Source organism: Bison bison, unplaced genomic scaffold (genome assembly GCF_000754665.1).
Source record: "Bison bison bison isolate TAMUID 2011002044 unplaced genomic scaffold, Bison_UMD1.0 scf7180017864466, whole genome shotgun sequence".
In the NCBI taxonomy this organism is placed as follows: domain Eukaryota; kingdom Metazoa; phylum Chordata; class Mammalia; order Artiodactyla; family Bovidae; genus Bison; species Bison bison.
This window is the reverse complement of record NW_011495027.1, coordinates 12,822,018-12,841,922: the sequence shown is the minus strand read 5'-3', so window position 1 is coordinate 12,841,922 and position 19,905 is coordinate 12,822,018. Positions and strand designations below refer to the sequence as shown.

The 19,905-nt window shown below is 40.7% G+C and overlaps 1 protein-coding gene across 1 annotated transcript in view; it reads left to right on the top strand.

Moving 5' to 3' along the window:
• The window catches only part of ALG14 (ALG14, UDP-N-acetylglucosaminyltransferase subunit), a 99,844-nt gene that overhangs the window by 28,907 nt on the left and 51,032 nt on the right, over positions 1 to 19,905 (top strand). The window contains exon 3 of the mRNA XM_010860489.1: positions 9,312 to 9,443. Coding sequence (XP_010858791.1) covers positions 9,312 to 9,443 — 132 coding nt within the window. The remainder of the gene's footprint in view (positions 1 to 9,311; positions 9,444 to 19,905) is intronic.

Here is a 19,905-nt window from a genome sequence, read left to right as displayed (position 1 = left end):
GGATAGCAGCATGTCTCTGCTCCATCTTCCACAGAGTCATCGCCGTTGGGCCCCCCAGTGCTGCCTCCAGCAGCCCCCAGCTGTCCCCACAGGGGAGCAAAGAGCATTAGCACCTCCTGGCTTCATGTCTTTGCCCTAACTGTCTAAGGAAGAAGAAGGTCTCTTATAGCATGTAGGAGAGGGAGAGATAAAGCGTCTTTTCCCCAAAAATCCAAGCTAACATCTGCTGCCTAATGATCTCCAACTGGATCATGTTCCCATCTTTCAGCTAATCATCACAGCCAGAGGTGAGTGTTGTTCCCTGGTGCTGAAGCTGTTCCAGGTCTACTCTTGGAGCTACAGGTTGGGAGTTAAGGAGATGGGCTAAAATCCTACCAAAAGCATCTGACTGCGAATGTGAGCAAGAATGAGTTACCCAAAGGAAAAATCAGATTATTGCTGGAAAAGGACAACTAATGTTCATTATGAAGGACTTTAGAAATCTTTTGGGCCAGACTCCCATAATTGTTTCAAGAACAAACTTCTTTTTATTTCCCTGAAGCCTGAGACCTCCACATAAGAAAAGAACTTCTCAAGGTAAAGTGAGGAATGCCTGCAAGTCGTGAGGCAGGGCTATAACAGCAACCTTGTCTTCTTTGATGAGTCAAGCTTGAGAACGAGTTGTGGGATCCTGATGGCTGGTTAAGGATTCCCTGATCTCAGCCAGGCCTCCTTGCTTTCCAGTGAGAGATCTGAGGTCCAGAGAGGCTAAGTCACCCGGGTTTCAGAGCTGATTATCTGAGCGGAACCTGGCTTGGAACCCACAGCTCATTCATCCTAAGTCACTTCACGGTGCATCGTCATCATCTACCGTGAAGTGAGCAGCTACCAAGTTCTGGAAGGACATGCCTATAAAACCTTTTGTGTTTTTTAGTAAATTATGGTCATCTTGAGTTCAGAATCGTTGGGTGAGTCATCCAACATACTTTTACTGTATATTATACTTTTCATTATTAAAAAGAGCAGTTATGAAAGAAAGCTGAAACCATTTTTGGTTGAATAGAATTTTACCATTTTCATTTTGTCTTGTTTCCAAGATTCTGCACTAGCATGGCATTCACTAAATAATAAATGTATTGTACATTTCAGTGTGTGGTAGCAGCGAAGAATGACTTCATAGACCACTTGACCTGCTCTGTTGTGGTTTATGATGCCATCTGGATTCCTTGGTGGAATTACTTCCATCTAAATCACTATAAACTCCTATTTAGCTTGTCACAAATCTAAAGCCAGATATGTCTGTGGTTTTTAGTAGTGATGTAATTCTGAAAGACACTTTGAAAGTTACAAGTTGTCGTATACCCTTAGCGTTTCACTTAGTGTTCCATATAATTCCAGACAAACTAGAAGCTTGAAAAAAAATCTATTACTCTTTTTTTTTTTTTTAACTCTTAAACATTCCGCCTTTGCTGTGGATTTGGTTATACATCAATCGAGTATGTGTGGGGAACACTGGGAGGCTCTGTGGGCTACACAATAATGTAAGCCTGGTCCCTGCTACTTCTTAATGAGAAAGCTTACATAGATAGATGAAAAGGATGTCTCTATATGGTGAAGAGAGAATTAAGGAGAGTGTCTCTTTGTCTTTGATATCACTGCCAATTGTGTGAAAAAAACTGGATCACATTGCAGGATAGACACATACTGCAGGGTGGCCATGTTGACCTACACAGAAAGAAAGGACTCAACTACAACATAGTTTCTCGGAGAAGGCAATGGCACCCCACTCCAATACTCTTGCCTGGAAAATCCCATGGACGGAGGAGCCTGGTGGGCTGCAATCCATGGGGTCACTAAGAGTCGGGCACGACTGAATGACTTCACTTTCACTTTTCACTTTCATGCATTGGAGAAGGAAATGGCAACCCACTCCAGTGTTCTTGCCTGGAGAATCCCAGGGACAGGGGAGCCTGGTGGGCTGCCGTCTATGGGGTCGCACAGAGTCGGACATGACTGAAGCAACTTAGCAGCAGCAGCAGCACAACATAGTTTCTAGGAGTGTGTGACCTAGTTGGCTGGCAGGTAGGAGCAACAGCAAAACAGCAGAACCTGCCAACAGGGCCTCGGGGTCTAATATTCAACAGAAAAGTCTGAAGATTTCTAAGGCCCTGCGTTTTTGTTCTGAATTTTCCCCGGAAGGGCTTGGGGGCAGAGGAGGGAGTCATTGGTAACAGCGGTAGGTGGGGGAGGGGAGCCAAACCTACAGTGCAGAGTGGAGCACAAAGTGCAGAGAGGAGAGAGGAGGCCAGGAGAGCAGCTGCCATAGAGATGCAGCACACTCTGGGGGTGGCAGGCTGGCGACACATGGGGCAGGCGGGTTGCCGAACAGAGAAAGAAGAGAAAATGGGTCAGGATGGGTAGCTGGCTGTCTTAGAAACAACAGGAGGCCGGGAAGCACAGCTCCAGGGGCAGCTGATTCAACTAGCTGTGTCAGGGAGTCAGGCTTCTCAGCAGGAAGGCTTAGGGACTCAAGGCCAGGGTTCCAGTCCTGGCTCTACCACTTGCTGGCTCTGTCCCCCTGGGAAATTTGACTCCTCATCTGTGAAATGAGGAGATGGGATTAACTGGTGCTTTATGTTCCTGAGATGGTATGAGATAAAGAATCATTATCCTCCCCAGCAGAGACCACAGGTTGGGACTTCTAGAAATGGTAATGACACTCATTTATCTACTCAGTGGTGAAGAGCACGTGTGACTCATGAAACACCATGCTGCGTGCCGGCCTCACGAAATCCTGTCCTTCACTGGAGCTCTCGCTCTGGAGAGAGAGGCAGGGAGCAGTCAAGCCACCACAAACAAGTTAATTTGCATTACCAAGAACTGCTGTGAAGATAGTAAAAGAAGACAGTGTGGTCAGGGAGGGGCTGATGGAGGAGAAGTGAATCCTCTGAGGAGAGAACATTCAAGAGAGACCTGATTTGCAGGAAGGAGCTTACTAGGAGAAAGTCCCGGGGCAAGGCAGACCGCTCAGAAGAAGCAGAAAAGGCCCTCAGGAAGGAATGAGTCCGGCACATTCAAACAGCAGAAAGGAGACCAGTGTGGTTAGGGTGAGCAGGGGGCGGTTGGGGAGGTAAACCAGCCCCAGACTACATGGGACCTTGGAGGCAGTGGTAAGAAAGTTGGATCTCATCCAAAGAGTAGCGGTAAGCCTTTGGAGGGTTTTAAGCAGGAGAATGAAAGGAAAGATCTGCTGTACATTATGAAAAGATCACTCTGGAGATTCTGTGAAGGATGAAATGAAGGCAAGCAAGAGGAGAAGCGGAGATGAATTAAGAGGGAATTGTAATAGTGAGAGGTGGTGATGGCTTGGACCATGAAAGTGGCAAGAATGTAGGGAAGAAGTGGGTAGATAGGAATGTGTGTAGAGGTTTGGGAAGAAGGAAGCAGGGGGACAGTCCCCCCCACCAGCCCTCATCTCTGCTAGTGCCAACATAGATCTTCATGTCTATTCAGGAAATCTGTTTATGATAGAGTCTTCTCTTCATTTGTCAATTTTTGGTTTGGTAGTGCAGGAGTATCCTGTTTTGGTAGCAAATATAATAGTTGAGTTTCAAGTTGTTATAGAAAAGCCTAGTAAATAGAGGAACACCAAAACAAGTATATATTTGTTGCCCTAGTAGAATGGATTGAGGGTCGCCGGTTTAGCAGTCCACAGTGTTTCTCAAAGGAAGAACTGTGCCTGGGTCTCTGAAAGAATCCAGGAAAAAGCTGACCCTGCTTGGGTCATGTGGCCACTCCCAAATCAAATGTTAGATTTGGGGATGTGGCTCAGTGGGTAAAATGATGGGTGAAGCATGCTTTGTGTCCTGCATCCCATTAATAAGACATAAAAAAAGGGTCGGGACAGTTTCTTCAAGGCAAAGGTACAGACTAACAAAAACAGTATGTCTATAAAGATGCCTTCACTTGAATTGCTCCAGATGCCACAACTCCTCAGAATGCCTGGTCATAGCCAAGCCTAAATTGTAGCTCTCTGAAATTGTTCCATTCCTTTGTCTTCAAAGGAACTTTTGTGAAGACCAAAATATAAGCATTCTGTCAATCAGTTTTCCTCATTTACTTCTTTATATGTTTGATTATCTTCTGAAACTCTATAAAGTAATAAAAACTCTCTTAAGATTTTGTCCTGGCCAGGTTCTCAGTATTTCTTCTAGGCGACATGGGACATCAGACACCCCAGCACCAACTTCTGTGTATCAGTCATGGATAACTTGAGGGCTCCGTCCATATCAGGATGGCCTTAGGCTTCCATCCACTTGACTGTCTGCCTGCACATAGGTTAATACAGACCCAGTGGGCATAGAATTTTTCAAACACTTTTAGATACACAGTGGGAGGCTCTCTAACCTCACTCCCTTTCCCTTTGTGCTCATACCTCAGGCATCAGATCATTCCTCTCTCATGGACCTGTTTTCTGGGGAGAGGATCCACAAGGGCTAAGAAGTTCCTTGAGGCCCTTGTGAATGGTCGGTTTCACAGAGAGAAGTCTAGGCTGTGTACCCAGGTCTCGTTAATTTGTCGTTGGTTCCTTCTCATCTCCCTTAGGGTTTCATGCCTCTTGACACTGGCTGTTTGTGAACTCTCAACCCAGAGCTGTGCTTGGGCATTTTCCCTCTAGCCCCAGGAATTCCCATTTATTGAGTAGATTGTACAAATAAGGCCCATGGAAGCACTCTGAAATTACCTGCTTTGTGTCATTTCTTCATTCCTAGTCTAAATACATCTCAGCTAAGTGACAGGAAGCTTGAATTATTTTCTATTAATATCCAATAATGTACGAATCACTTATTCAGTAAATATGCATTGCTCAAATACTCAAAAGCACTGAGATTGCAGTGATTCAGGTTCCTGGCCTCTTCAGGTAAGTTATATTCTAGTGGACCAAACAGACAGACATGTGGAGGAAACATATAATATGCCAGGAGAGTAAGTAGGGTAACTTTAAAACAAAAAGCAAGCCTGGTGTTTGGAGGAGAAAGGAGTGTGTGTACAGGCAAGAGGAGCAGGGTTATGTAGAAAGATTAGTCGGAAAAGGTGCCTCTGAGAACTGATCTGGTGGAGTTGGGTGGGAAGAGACTTGAATTTGGAGAGAAATCTCTATTTTGGTAGGATTGCCAGTTACCTGACAATTTAGATGGCATTTGGAGGTACCGGCCTCTCTGGTGTGAAGCCATAAGCCAGAAAGTGGCACCATATGTAACCACCACCACTCACCCTGGCCCCATCCCCTGCTAGTAACCGTCATGGTTCTGACCCCTTGCCTAGCTCAGTCCTTACTACCCACCTTTCTCCACACTGGTCACCACCTCTCTGTTGCCCTGTTTATCGCACTGGTAGAACTTCCAGGCTGGCTTTCTTCACAGCTACCACTTAAGCTCTCGTCCTTGATGGTAATGTAGATGCTTGTATCACATTGCCTTGGACTATTCTGAATAAATTTTCTTTCCTATCTCTAGGATGAACCTACCTACTCATTGCCCACCCTATGGGTAACAATAGACTCTATCATTGAAACTGAGACACTTATGAGAGCAGAAGGAAGTATTATTAATAATTATGCTGGGACTACACATATAAACTGGGACCACCTGTGCAAACTGGATGATTGGTCACTGTGTGCATGTGGTGATGGGCCCAGGTATCTCCAGCCCACGAGTGGAACCAGGACCCCCCTCCCCAGCCTGGCATCTCATCTGAAGAATGAGGTTGGGCTCCTTATATGGCTCATCCAGAAGTCAAATATAGGTCACCCCTCTTCAGGCACTACCTTGTTTTTTCACCCTCAGGCCTGTCTTTCTAGTTCCCGTCAAGGAGGCTCCAGAACACGCTTCCACTAGTTTCCCTTCTGCTGGGAATGGACTGGAGATTTCCAGAACCTGTTTTCTCAGCTTCTTCAAGCTGCCACCCGGGATGAGATGTAGGCTCTTCTCCCTTGTCCAGGTCTCAGAGAGCTGTCTCCAGACCCTTGCATAGGCCCTTGAAGGCCTGTGTTTTTGCCTCTCTGGTGTCTGGAAGGAGTCAGAGGAGTGGACTTTCAAGCCAGAGTCAAACCAATCTCCCTTCCAACCCCTCAGGACGCTAAAAATACCCCCCAAAATATTGTTCATTGTTCTTTACATAGCTATAAGCAAAGAAGATGCAGTTGTGCATGTGTGTGTATATATATTAATAATAGAGTGAAATAATGCTATTTGCAGCAACATGGACGGACCTAGAGACTGTCATACTAAGTGAAGTAAGAAAGAGAAACACAAATACCATGAATATCACATATTTGGAATCTAAAATATGACAAATAGAGCTTATCTATGAAACATTCACAGATATAGAAAACAAACTTGTGGCTGCCGAGGTGGGAATGGCAGAGGGATGAAGTGAGAGTTTGGGACTAGCAAATGCAAACTGTTGCATATAGAATGGATAAATGGTAAGATCCTACTATATAGCACAGGGAACTACACACTCAATATCCTGTGATAAACCATAATGGAAAAGAATATGAAAAAGAATATATATATATGTATAACACAGTCTCTTTGCTATACAGCAGAAATTAATACAACATTGTAAATCATCTAAACTTTAATAAAATAAAAAAAATTAAGTTATATTGTTCACAGCTTTAAAAGATTCAAGGGGCATAGTAAATACCCATGCTTTTTGAATAAAATATTGTAGATACTAAAGTCAGGCCTCAAATTTTGGAAGTAACACAAAAAAAAACCTTTATAATAAGACTCAACTGAGTTATTTTTACTGTAATAATAATGACATCTTACTGGGTTCAGATGTATTGTCTAGTACAGGTCCACGGTCCCTATTCTGAAATCTTAGAAAGCTTGGGAAAACAAGGAAGAAAAAAAGTTCCAAGTTTGTCACAAGTTTATCTAATAGCAAAACCTGGGTTGAATTGGCGTGAAGCGTATTGTCTCATCTCACTTAGTGTGAATATTCCTATTTTGCTGCAGAAATATTAATATTTGAAGAAGCTTGGAGAAGTTTCGGTTACTTCTCCAAACTTTAAAGGTGGGTATTGTGTAATATGTGGTATATGTACTATAATACCTGTTCACAACACTTCTGACCCAAAGGTTTCTAATGGGGGATTTTGTCTCTGCAGTGCTGAAATCTAGGCCCATGTGCCCACAGTGCAGAGAGCCGAATTCCGGCAGCCAGAGTCTGCAGCAAAGGGTTTACTGCCAGGCACCAAGTAAGAGAGTGGGAGACAAGCCTCAGATCCATTCCCACTTTTTCTTCAAGTTAGGGATTTCTTTTTTTTTTTTAAGGGTAAGAACAAAGACTGATATTAATTGGCTTGTGACATTTCTTAATCATAGTTTTGGGACTCAGGATGTTCTGTTTTGTGAGTCTCAGACCAGGGGGTCCATGGCTCGGGGGTCTGTTAGCTCATCTTGTCCTGGAGAAACAAGCTGGGTTTGTATGTTAACGATGAAAACACATACTAGTGATTTTAGTACATTAGCAATGAGTATTGGCAATATATATTTTAGTCATCGGACACTGGTAGGATTAGTGCTCAGTTAGCATAGGATTGAGGTCAGAGGGGACAATAAAGGGAATAAAGATTTGCATAGAGAGATAGTCATAAACTCAGTAAGGGAACTCAGTTTTAGGGGAATTCAGTTTCAGCTAACAGGACTATTTTACCCATTACATGTTTTCAATGAATAATCTCCACGAATTAGGCAAACACAACCTCCAACAAGATTCCTTACAAGTTTGCCCCCTTTTGGATTCTGCTCCTTGTATGGTCTATAGTTTGGGAACTCTTTGTATTATTTTCTCATTGAACATTTACTACCTTAATCCTTTGGAAGAAAACAAACACACTGAAATAGTAAATGATTAATAAGTAAATAATAATAGTGAATAACATATTGAGCCCAGAGCTTTTGTTCTTCTCTGGTGTAGCATGGAAGGAAAAGGGAATATCCTTTATCATCATATGTAAAAGAGAGTGGTCACATGTGTCCCCCATTTTCACTTTATGCTGAATTCTAGGAACTACATAGATGCCCTCCTGGAGGATAGCATAAACCTTCACACATGAGTTCATGCTTTATGAGTCTCAGACCAGGTGGTCCGTGGCTCAGGGACCAATTTCTTCATGCAAATACTAATATTTGTATGTCTTCATGCAAATACTAATGTGTGTACCAGTGTGTATACCAACACACATAACTGTGTGATTTGTTAATACATACTGGATCATATTAAACATACTGTCCTGCAACGTGCATATTCACTTTGACAACTTATCTGGGCACATCTTCCATCTCTGTTCATATAAATCTATATTATTTGTTCTTATATATTTCATTGCATGGACTTTTCCTATCCCTTTGGAGGATATTGGACGGTTTCCAATTTCCACAAATACAGTGATAAAGTGGATAGCATATGGATAAATCTGTAGGATGTATTTCTGGAAACAGAAAGGCTGGATCAAAAATAGACAAACTTAAAATTCTTATAGATATTCCCAAACGACCTTCCCCAAAAGTTACATCAATGTGTTTGCCAAGGGAATGTAAATGTCTGTTTCCCTATATCCTCAGTAACATTAAATATCCACAATCTCTGCCAACTCGATAGGTGAAAAATAACTCATTGCTTCCTTTTATGTTTAATTGTTAACCATCTTTTCAAATGTTTGACTATGTTTCCTGTTTAGAATTATCTGTTCCATCTCCTTTGCCCATCTTGATACTAGGTTTCTTGTCTTATATTATTGATTTGTAATGACTCTGCATATCAGTATGTTAAGGTCTTTACATAAAACATATTTTATAGAAAATTCCCCTTAACTATTGTCAGTAGGCTTCCTTGGTGGCTCAACCATAAAGAATCCACCTGCAATGAACAAAACCCAGGTTCGATCCCTGGGTTGGAAAGATCCCCTGAAGAAGGGACTGGCTACCCACTCCAGTATTCTTGCCTGAAGAATTCCATGGACAGAGCAGCCTGACAGGCTGCAGTCCATGCGGTAGCAAAGAGCTGGACATGACTTAGCAACTAACAGTTATTGTCAATATTGACTTTAACAAGGCTGTCATATTTAGGAACTTTTTGTGATAACCCAGTGATGTGTGTTGTATAAAACACGAAAAAGGCTTAGCTTAAAAGTAATTCCAAAGAAAGTTAAAAGTAATCAAGACAGCATTTCCTGTTTGTACAAATGTTAACTGTTACTATGTTTAACTCCCGTATCGGTGGCCCAGTTGATTTGGGTTTTCCCTATTTCCTTGCAGTTTCCTGAATACTATGTTCACCGCATTCCCAGAAGCCGGGAGGTCCAGCAATCCTGGCTGTCTTCAGTGCTCACCACCTTGTACTCCATGTGGCTGTCTTTCCCCCTGACTTACCGAGTGAAGCCAGATTTGGTACGTATCTGGTGCCAAATACCAGATTTGGTATTTGGAGGGGAGCAAGGGTCACTCTCCTATGGATGCTTTGTTGGTAATAGGACAAGCTGTTTTCGTAAACAGCTACCATTTATCATTGCGCTAGATACTGTACCAGGCCTTTTATTAATGTGTGCTAAGATTTATCATTTCAATGCACTTTGCTGAAAGAGGTGAGGAATTTGTCTTCCCTCTCTGGCTATAACTTGAACCCTGAATTTGCCTTCTTCCTCCCTCTCTGTCTCATGGCAGTAAGAACTAACAGAGCACTTCTTTAACCAATTTGTGCTCCTGTCCACCTGTGGTTCCTGAGCCAACATCATGTGCTTACTTGTCAGCTGGAAAAGAGCCAGTTTTTTATTCCTTTTCAATACTTTTCTTGTTTTGTCAAAACTCTGTTACCGATACTCTGTAATGGCCTATTTAGAAAAGAATCAAAAAAAGTGTGGATATATGTATCTTATTTACTTTGCTGAACACTTGCAGCAAACCCAGCATTGTAAATCAATTATACCCCAGTAAAAATTTTAAAAATTGGCAATCTAGTAGGCAAATAAAACTTTGTTACCAGAAATGATATACAATGGGCAGAATGTCATACACTCCCAAGTTTTTATAGGAAAGTAATACAGAATATAGAAATGTGAAAACTTTATTAGTACACCGTATTAAACCTTACCTTCCTTGTCTATAATGGTCTTAAATTCTCTGTGGATGAAGTTCTGTTACTAAATTCTAAATGCACTTCAGTGTAAGGCAGATCAGCAGATATGTTATCACAATAGTGTAGACAGCTCTTAAATAATATTCTCATTCCTGTTTAAGGCAGAATCCATTAATCTGTGTAGCCTTAAAGAAACTCTTGATTAACTTACCTTATACATGATTTCTGGCACAGTGGATATTATTTTCATGAATAGTTGGACAAAAATGCACTTAGCTCTGATGATTTTGAAAGATCTCTATCACTTTGGTCTTTGCCTTTCACCAACTGAACTGCCATTCAAGTGCCTCCTTTAGATTAGAATTTTAAAACTGGAATTTTCCATATGAATAATTTAGATTGTTTTTAAAAGCTATAATTTATAAGCAGTGAAATGCAAAGATCTTAAGTATATAATTAGACTATATCTCTTATCAAGATATAGAACATTTCTATCACCCCACTGGCCCCTCCCCAAGCAACCAATTTCTGGTGATTCCTATCACCATAGATTAATTTTGCTTATATTTATTTTAAAATTTTTGACAAAGTAAATTTATCTCACAGTCTCCAACCACATTTTTAGTGTGTAAAATTCAGATGTTTTCTGAAAGATCATTAGTGCTCTTAAGGGGCTTCCCTGGTGACTCAGTGATAAAGAACACACCTGCCAACACAGAAGACGCAAGTTTGATCCTTGGGTCGGGAAAATCCCCTGGAGGAGGAAATGGGAACCCACTCTGGTATTTTTGCCTGGAGAATTCCATGGACAGAGGAGCCTGGTGGGCTATAGTACATGGGGCCACAAAAGAGTTGGACATGACTGAGCAACTGAGCACACATGTGTGTACTGCTCTTAAAGATTTAATTATTCCTGAAACTTAAGAGATAAAATGGAAGGAAGAAAAATGGTCTTCACATTTTAAGCTGGAAGTTTTGAGTTTACATTACTAAGTCACTGGGGGTATGGCCACTGTCACAGGCAGCAGCCAGGTTCGGGTTTGATGACTTGAGGACGCTAAGGTGTGAAAGTGAGAAGGAGGCAATGATGTGATGGCTGATGTCTGCTGTGGACATGGAGGGCTCTGCTGTCTGCCTGGCCGAAGTGTTTGATACCCTTGTGGTGGGAAGAGTAGCCGATGGGGCATGAAGACACTGGGTCCCAGGCTCATTTTGGCTTTTATTTGATTTTAGATCCCTTCTGGGCCTCATTGTCTACCTTAAAACAAAAGGACTGAACTAGATGTCCTCTCAGTTTCCTTCAAACTTAGTCTAAAATTTTATGAGTGCCATAAATTTGCCTATAAAGAGTGGAAGGAAAAAAAACTATTATGTTTCTAAAGGAATAAGAGGGGGGAAAGGAGGGAATGTGAGGTACTTATTTCCATTTTAAACTGAGTTTTCAAAATTATTTCAAACCTGAGCATTGTCCAGTCTGCTGTTCTGATATGGTTGGCGTCACAAAATGAACTCCCATTTAGTGCAAGTCCCTTTTACACACACACCAAGTTAACGGGTAAAAGGCCTTTTTTCCTATTTCAAAAGCAGAACTACAACATGCAGCTCTCTCCTATATTTGTCCTTGACTTTTTCTTTTTTAAATAAATTATAAATGGCACTAATTCTTTTGAGTATTTTTGCCCTTTTAAACTGAAATATAGTAAATTTATAGTGTTGTGTTCGTTTCAGGTATACAGAAGAGTGATTCAGTTGTGTGTGTGTGTATGTATATATATTCTTTTTCAGATTCTTTTCCATTATAGGTTATTGCAAGATATTGATTATAGTTCCCTGTGCTGTACAGTAGACCTTGTTCTTTATGTCTTTTATGTATAGTAGTTTGTATCTGTTAACCTCAAACTAATTTGTCCCTCCACCTTCGTCCCCTTTGGTAACCAAAAGATTGTTTTCTATGTCTGTTAGTCTGTTTCTGTTTTGTAAATAAGTTCATTTGTATCGGTTTTGTTTGTTTTTGGATTCCACGAATAAGTGATAACATATGGTATTGTCTTTCTCTGACTTATTTCACTTAGTATGATAATCTCTAGTTCCATTCATGATGCTGCAAATGGCATTGTTTCATTCTCTTTTATGCTGAGCAATATTTCGTTGTATATGTATGCTACATTCTTATCCCTTCATCTGTTGGGCATGCTTACATTGCTTCCATGTCTTGGGTATTATACATAGTGCTGCTGTGAACATGTATCTTTTCAAATTAACATTTTTATCTTTTCTGGATCTGTGCTCAGGAGTGGGATTGCTAGGTCATATGGCAACTCTGTTTTTAATTTTTTAAGGAATGTCCATACTGTTTTCCTCAGTGACTGCATCAATTTACATTCCCACCAACCGTGCAAGAAGGTTCCCTTTTCTCCATGCCCTCAGCACTTACTATTTGTAGACTTTTTGGTGATGGCCATTCTGACTCGTGTGAGTTTTGATTTTCATTTCCGTAACAGTTAATGATGATGAGCATCTTTTCATGTACTGTTGACCATCTATATGTCTTCCTTGGAAAATTGTCTCCAGATCGTCTGCCCATTTGGTTTTTCGTTATTAAGTTGTATGAGCTGTTCGTATATTTTTGAAATTAAGCCCTTGACGTTTGCTTCATTTTCAAATATTTTCTCCATGTCTGTAGATTGTCTTTTTGTTCTGTCGAGGGTTTCCTTTGCTGTGTGAAAGCTTCTAAGTTTGATTAGGTCCTATTTGTTTATTTTTGCTTATAGAAAGAATATTGTCTTGGAAATATAGAGTGACAATTTATGTCAGAGAATGTTTTGCCTATGATGTTTTATAGTTTTATGGTATCATGTCTGACATTTAGGTCTTTTAAGCCATTTTTAGTTTCTTTTTGTGTATAGTATAAGGATGTATTCTAACTTCATTGATTTACACATGACTGTCCAGCTTTCCCAGTACCACTTGCTGAAGAAACTGCCTTTTCTCCATTGTATATTCTTGCCTCCTCTGTCAAAAATTAATTGACCACAGTGCCTGGGTTTATTTCTGGGCACTCTGTTCTGTTCCATTGATCCATATGTCTGGTTTTGTGCATTCTTATGACTTTGATCAAAGTTTCTTTTTTACTTCTGTTAAAAAAGAAAACCCCACTTTTAGAAACAATAGTAGTATCAGACCTTAAATTACCTGAGTTGTCTAAACAGCAAGGTGATTTTCTGCTTCACCTCAGTTGTGTGCATCTGAGCCAGTAAGTTGACTCTCCATTCAACTGTCTCTGTTCCTCACTTTGTCATCTGTAAAACAGAAATAAAGTCACTTTCCTTGTTTCAGAGCGAATGGTGAATAATAGAACATTTCAGTGTTTTTTAAATGGAAATTCCATCTGGTATATAATAGCTAACATTTATTGACCACAGTTACATGTACCAGGCTTGGTCCTTAGTACTTGCGTTCATGCTGTGTGAGGTGGGTTACGCACATTTAATAGAGGAGGACTCTCAGGCTCTGTGAGACAGGAAGTTACTTGTCCAGAGTATGCAAAACCAGGAAATAACAGAGCTAGGTCTAGAATCCAGGTCTTTCTGATTCCACAGCCCAAAGCCTTAACTACTGGACTGTATGCCCCATTCTGGCTCACCATGGAAGGTGTATTCATTCATGTAGGCCAATTAGAAGTCAATTAATAAATTAATTTTAAAATAAATTACATTAAATATCAGTCCTCTAATTGAGTATGTAAATTTAAATATACCCCAACAGCTCAAGTTAAGTACTTGCTTTCATAATAGATTTAACAAAGACTGATCTAATTGAATAATAGTAATAATAGTGTATATTTCAAAATTAAGTATCATGTATATTTGTCAAAATATAATATTTTTAGAATACAAAATGGATAATTCAAATAAGTATTAATAAAGAAGTATTACAGAATTTTACAAATGAGACTGATGTGGAAAATTGAATTCATATTTATCAGTTTTCTATTATAGAAAATCATATGTAAAACCATTGTAAGAATATGTAATATTATATCTTAATTTAACTTTTTGAATGAGATAGTAATCCAAAAACTCAGGTTGTTTTGAGGGAAAAGTGTAGAATTGTGCTTATTGAGCATGTATTAAAAGGCATACTTGTTTGGGGGACTTCCCTGGAAGTCCAGTGGTTAAGACTCCAAGCCTCCAATGTAGGGAGCTTAGGTGTGATCCCTGGTCAACAAACTAAGCTCCCACATGCCACGCAGTGGAAAAAAAGTCATGCTTGCTTCTTCTAAGCCAATTATTAGATGAAAAGTATCTTAGAGGATAGGTCATAAACTCTCATTTGGAGGCCTGAATCTAGTCTTTACTAATTGGAATGGATGGTTTCTTCTTTTACAAGGTCATGAAATAACTTTTTAGGTGGTTCTGATATTTCACGTATCATATTTTTCCAAGAAATATGGCTTTGCCAGGCATCCTGTGAATAAGAGTTGTAAGTTCCAAAGGGTATTGTTGAGTCTAAAAAGACAATTGGACAGAAAATAGATCGCTGGTTGCCAGCATCTGAGGTGGGGGAGGGACTGACTACAAAAAAAACTTGAAGGAACATTTTTGGGTGAAAAGCTGTTCTAAATCTTGATTGTGGTGGTTGTTAATTGCATGCGTTTGTCATAACTAAGACTTGTGTGCTAAAAGGGATAAATTTCACTCTGTAAATTATATCTTAATAAATATCAGTTTTAAAATCTGAATCGTGGCTGAAAGCCTCAAATCTTTGCCTCCCAGTAGCTTCATATATAGCATGTAATTTATCTTTGAGTAAAAGTGATTTGGTGAATCGTTGCTTACTCCTCTCTACACCTCACCACGCTAGTGTTTTTAAGACCCTCTCTTAAGTGGCACAAATACCAGAGTCGAGTTACAGCATTTATCTAAAATTTCTAACACAAAATTCAACTCCTTCGCCGAATTACGAATCTGGGTCAGGGAACATCACTAGCAGCCAAAAATGACATAGTTCATCAAATGAGCTGAGTTTTCTAGTCATTCCAATCACATTATTTTATGTTTGTCTCTGTAACCTTGGAAACAGCAAGTAGAGTTGGTGAAGTTTGCGATGCTGTATTATATGTTTGATTCTAGGTGAGTCTGTCATCATCAAAGAGTTAGTTATTGAAAGTATATGTTAAATGCCTACTGCTTTTCCCCTTGTACTGCTTATCCACTTGTACATCCAGTAGGCATCTGAAACTTTCTTGGTTCAAAATCGTAGGTATTTCCTATTTTTTCCCAGGTGGCACAGTGGTAAAGATTCCACCTGCCAACTCAGGAGACACAAGAGATGTGGGTTTGATCCCTGGGTTGGGAAGGTCCCCTGGAGAAGGAAAGGACAGCGCACTCCAGTATTCTTCCCTGAGCTCTTGCATGCGCGCGCGCACACACACACACACACGTACGTGCATGCTAAGTCACTTCAGTCATATCCGACTCTTTGTGACGCTATGAACTGTAGCCTGCCAGGCTTCTCTGTCCCTGAGGCTTCTCAGAGTACTGGAGTGGGTTACCATGCCCTTCTCCAGAGGAACTTCCTGACCCAGGGATCAAACACACACTCTTCCCCATCTTGGTAAACTTACTTAAGTCAAGTTTTCAGGAGACATCTTTGATTTATCACTGCCACACCCTACTCCTGTTCAACAGCAAGCCCTGCCAGCCATGTCCTCACAATTTATCATGATTTCTGTCTGTTTCCGTCCATGTTCACTGTCCGCCTGCCATCCAGCACCACCCCATCCCCATTGCATGGTCTCTTGCCTGCCTGTGGACATTCATAACCCCCTGCAATTTTACCACTCAGCAGCCAATGTGATTTATAATGTAAATCAGAGTCTGTTACTCCTCACAGAATGCTGTTACATCCAGCAGTCTTCTATGTTCTTAGAATAACATCCAAATTTCTCACTGTAGCCTGCATGCTCCAGCCTGACCAGCTTCTCTGACCTCTTCTCCTCCTCCTCTCTTTCCCTAGTTTTCTATGTGCCAGACAGACCTGCCTTTTTTTCTCCTCCAACAAACCCATCTGATTCATATCTCAGAGCCTTTGTACATGCTGTTTCCTGTGGGTGGGGCTCTTCACACCTGGTCTAAATGTGACTGGTGCCTTTCTGTTCTCTGAGCTCAAATGTTCCCTCCTCACAAAGGCCTCCCCTGATACAAGCCCTTCCTCCAGCCCATGTCCTCACCTCTCTGAGAGACTGCCCTGCTTTAGTTTCTTCAGCCCTAATCCCAATTTAAAAAAAAGAAAAAGAAAAGCTATTTTATATATGTGTTTGTCATTCCATAAGAAACTGCAGCTGCCGTGTTACTGTACTGATGCAGCAGTGCCTGGCACTTGGTAACCTCTCAGTACGTATTTTTGATGAATGGTTCAGTCACTGTGCTAAGTTACTGGTGCCTTATGGTGGCGAATGAACACTGCTATGGGAGTATCACAGAAGAACTCAGTGGTTCCCTCACTCACAAATGGTGGTCAGGGACCCTGCTCTATGACAGGATTTATCCTGAGTGTGAGAAGTATGAAAGTAAGCACAGTAGACAGCAGTCTTGCCCACAGCTGGGTTATTGTAGTGCAATAGGTCCTCTGGGGTGGAGAAGGCAATGGCACCCCACTCAGTATTCTTGCCTGGAGAATCCCAGGGATGGGGGAGCCTGGAAGGCTGCAGTCCATGGGGTCGCTGGGGGTCGGACACGACTGAGCGACTTCACTTTCACTTTTCACTTTCATGCATTGGAGAGGGAAATGGCAGCCCACTCCAGTATTCTTGCCTGGAGAATCCCAGGGATAGCGGAGCCTGGTGGGCTGCCGTCTATGGGGTCGCACAGTCGGACACGACTAAAGTGACTTAGCAGCAGGTCCTCTGGGGAGCTGGATATGGCTTGAGAGTGGAGATGACATTTAACCAAAGATGGATAAGAGTTAATCGGTCAGAGAATAGAAAAAAGGTCATTTTAAGAAGAGTAAAAGATTAATAAGTCAGTTGAGTGAATCACATAATGTATATAAGATTGAAGTCTTTAGACTGTACCTTTATTAATTAGCATTTCACATATAATATTTTATTGTTATTAGAAATTAATAAGATCCAAAACTTAAGACCTGAATGCAGTAGCAAGGTAGTCATTTTTATAATGTTAATTATGGGTACTTGTTAAGATGACATATGGGACTTTTTTCTCTATAAACCCCATAGATTTTTCTGAATGAAATGAACTTTTCTGAATGAAAAAAAACAGATTTTTTTTCATTGAAGTGCAATAGTATTTAAAGGAAATGACCACTTAAACATTTTATTGATTTATCATTTTGATTCATGTGAATGGAACACCTTAAAGTCGTATTTTTAAAAAATTTTAGAAAAATAAAATTTTTTCAACTCTCCCTGTGTCAGTTACTATTCTATGTGCTTTACATATGTTAACTCATTTAATTCCCTTAGCAGTCCTGTGACATAGTACTCTTTATCTCTGTTCTATGGATAAATAGCTCAAAATCCAGAGATGTCTGAGCAACATGGTCACAAACCTAGTCAGAGTAGCATAGTTCCAATTCTCTTAGAAATGTATCAGGTTCTGCCAAAATTAGATAACTTATTCAATAGAAACTTAACTAGTATTTTTTAATGTCTGTATTGCAGCAGCACTGAAAGCAGCACTGGCTAAATAAAATATAACCAGTGTCCTCAAGAAGCTTATATTTAGTTAGCTTCAAGGAAAATGGAATAAAGAAATAACAGGTAGACATGAAATAGTAATTCTGTTGCGGGGGGAAGCCATTAAAATCAGAAATAGTTCTTCCATCTCTTCAGCCTGCGCCTTGTTTGGTAGCTGAGATTCTTTTAAAAAGCATTTGAGTAGATTTTTTAGCATTTTTTTTGTTTTGAAATGATTACAGATTCAAAGAAGTTGCAGAAATAGTACATAGCACTCCAGGTACTCTTCACCGAGCTTCCCCTAGTGGTGGTCTTATATAATTGTAGTGCAAAATTGATATTAGTATAATACTGTTAGGGTCTTCCCTAGTGGCTCAGCGGTAAAGAACCCTCCTGCAATGCACGAGACGCGGCAGGAGCCACGTGTTTGATTCCTTGGTTGGGAAGATCCCCTGGAAAAGGAAATGGCAACCCACTCTAATATTCTTGCCTGGGAAATTCCATGGACAGAGGCTACAACCCATGGGGATCACAAAAGAGTCAGACTCAACAGAACACAACACACACTAGTACACACACTACAGTAATTTTCTAAAACCACACTTTGTGTGTGTGTGTGTCCCCATAATACTATTAACCAGACTAAAAACCTTATTCAGTTTTCACTGTTTTTCATATGTGTTCATGTGTGGTTATGTGTGCATGTGTGTGTGTGTGTGTGTAGTTCTATGCTGTTTTAATCCATGTGTCAAAGTCGAGGTACATAACTGTTTCACATCACTGCCAGAGAACTGTGCTAGCCCTGTTCTAGCCCCAGTCCATGTTCCATGGTAGCCATTAATTCGTTTTCCATCACTATAGTTTGTCATTTCAAGAATATTCTATAAGTGGAATCACCCAGTATGAAACTTTTTGAAATTTACTTTATACACTGAGCTTAATGCCCTTGATATCCATTCAGTTTTTTAATATGTATCAATAATTCCTTTTTATTGTTAAATAGGAATTCATCCTATGTATGTACTATAGTTTGTTTAACCATTTATCAGTTCAGTTCAGTTCAGTCCAGTCGCTCAGTCGTGTCCGACTGTGCGACCCCATGAATCGCTGCACGCTAGGCCTCCCTGTCCATCACCAACTCCTGGAGTTCACTCAGACTCACATCCATTGAGTCAGTGATGCCATCCAGCCATCTCATCCTCTGTCGTCCCCTTCTCCTCCCGCCCCCAATCCCTCCCAGCATCAGAGTCTTTTCCAATGAGTCACCTCTTCGCATGAGGTGGCCAAAGTACTGGAGTTTCAGCTTTAGCATCATTCCCTCCAAAGAAATCCCAGGGCTGATCTCCTTCAGAATGGACTGGTTGGATCTCCTGGCAGTCCAAGGGACTCGCAAGAGTCTTCTCCAACCCCACAGTTCAAAAGCATCAATTCTTCGGTGCTCAGCTTTCTTCACAGTCCAACTCTCACATCCATACATGACCACAGGAAAAACCATAGCCTTGACTAGACGAACCTTTGTTGGCAAAGTAATGTCTCTGCTTTTCTAGGTTGTCTATGTTATCTAGGCTGGTCATAACTTTCCTTCCAAGGAGTAAGCATCTTTTAAAATCATGGCTGCAGTCACCATCTGCAGTGATTTTGGAGCCCCAAAAAAGAAAGTCTGACACTGTTTCCACTGTTTCCCCATCTATTTCCCATGAAGTGATGGGACCAGATACCATGATCTTCGTTTTCTGAATGTTGAGCTTTAAGCCAACTTTTTCACTCTCCACTTTCACTTTCATCAAGAGGCTTTTGAGTTCCTCTTCACTTTCTGCCATAAGGGTGGTGTCATCTGCATATCTGAGGTTATTGATATTTCTCCCGGCAATCTTGATTCCAGCTTGAGCTTCTTCCAGCCCAGCCCAGTATAACCATTTATACTGAGGGCTATCTGTATTATTTTTCAGTTTTTTGCTGCTATGAATAAAGCTACTGTGATTATTCATATATAGGTTTTTGTGTAGACACAGGTTTCCACTTTTCTGAATAAAGGCCCAAGAATAAGATTGCTGGGTCTGATAGAAAGTACAAATTTA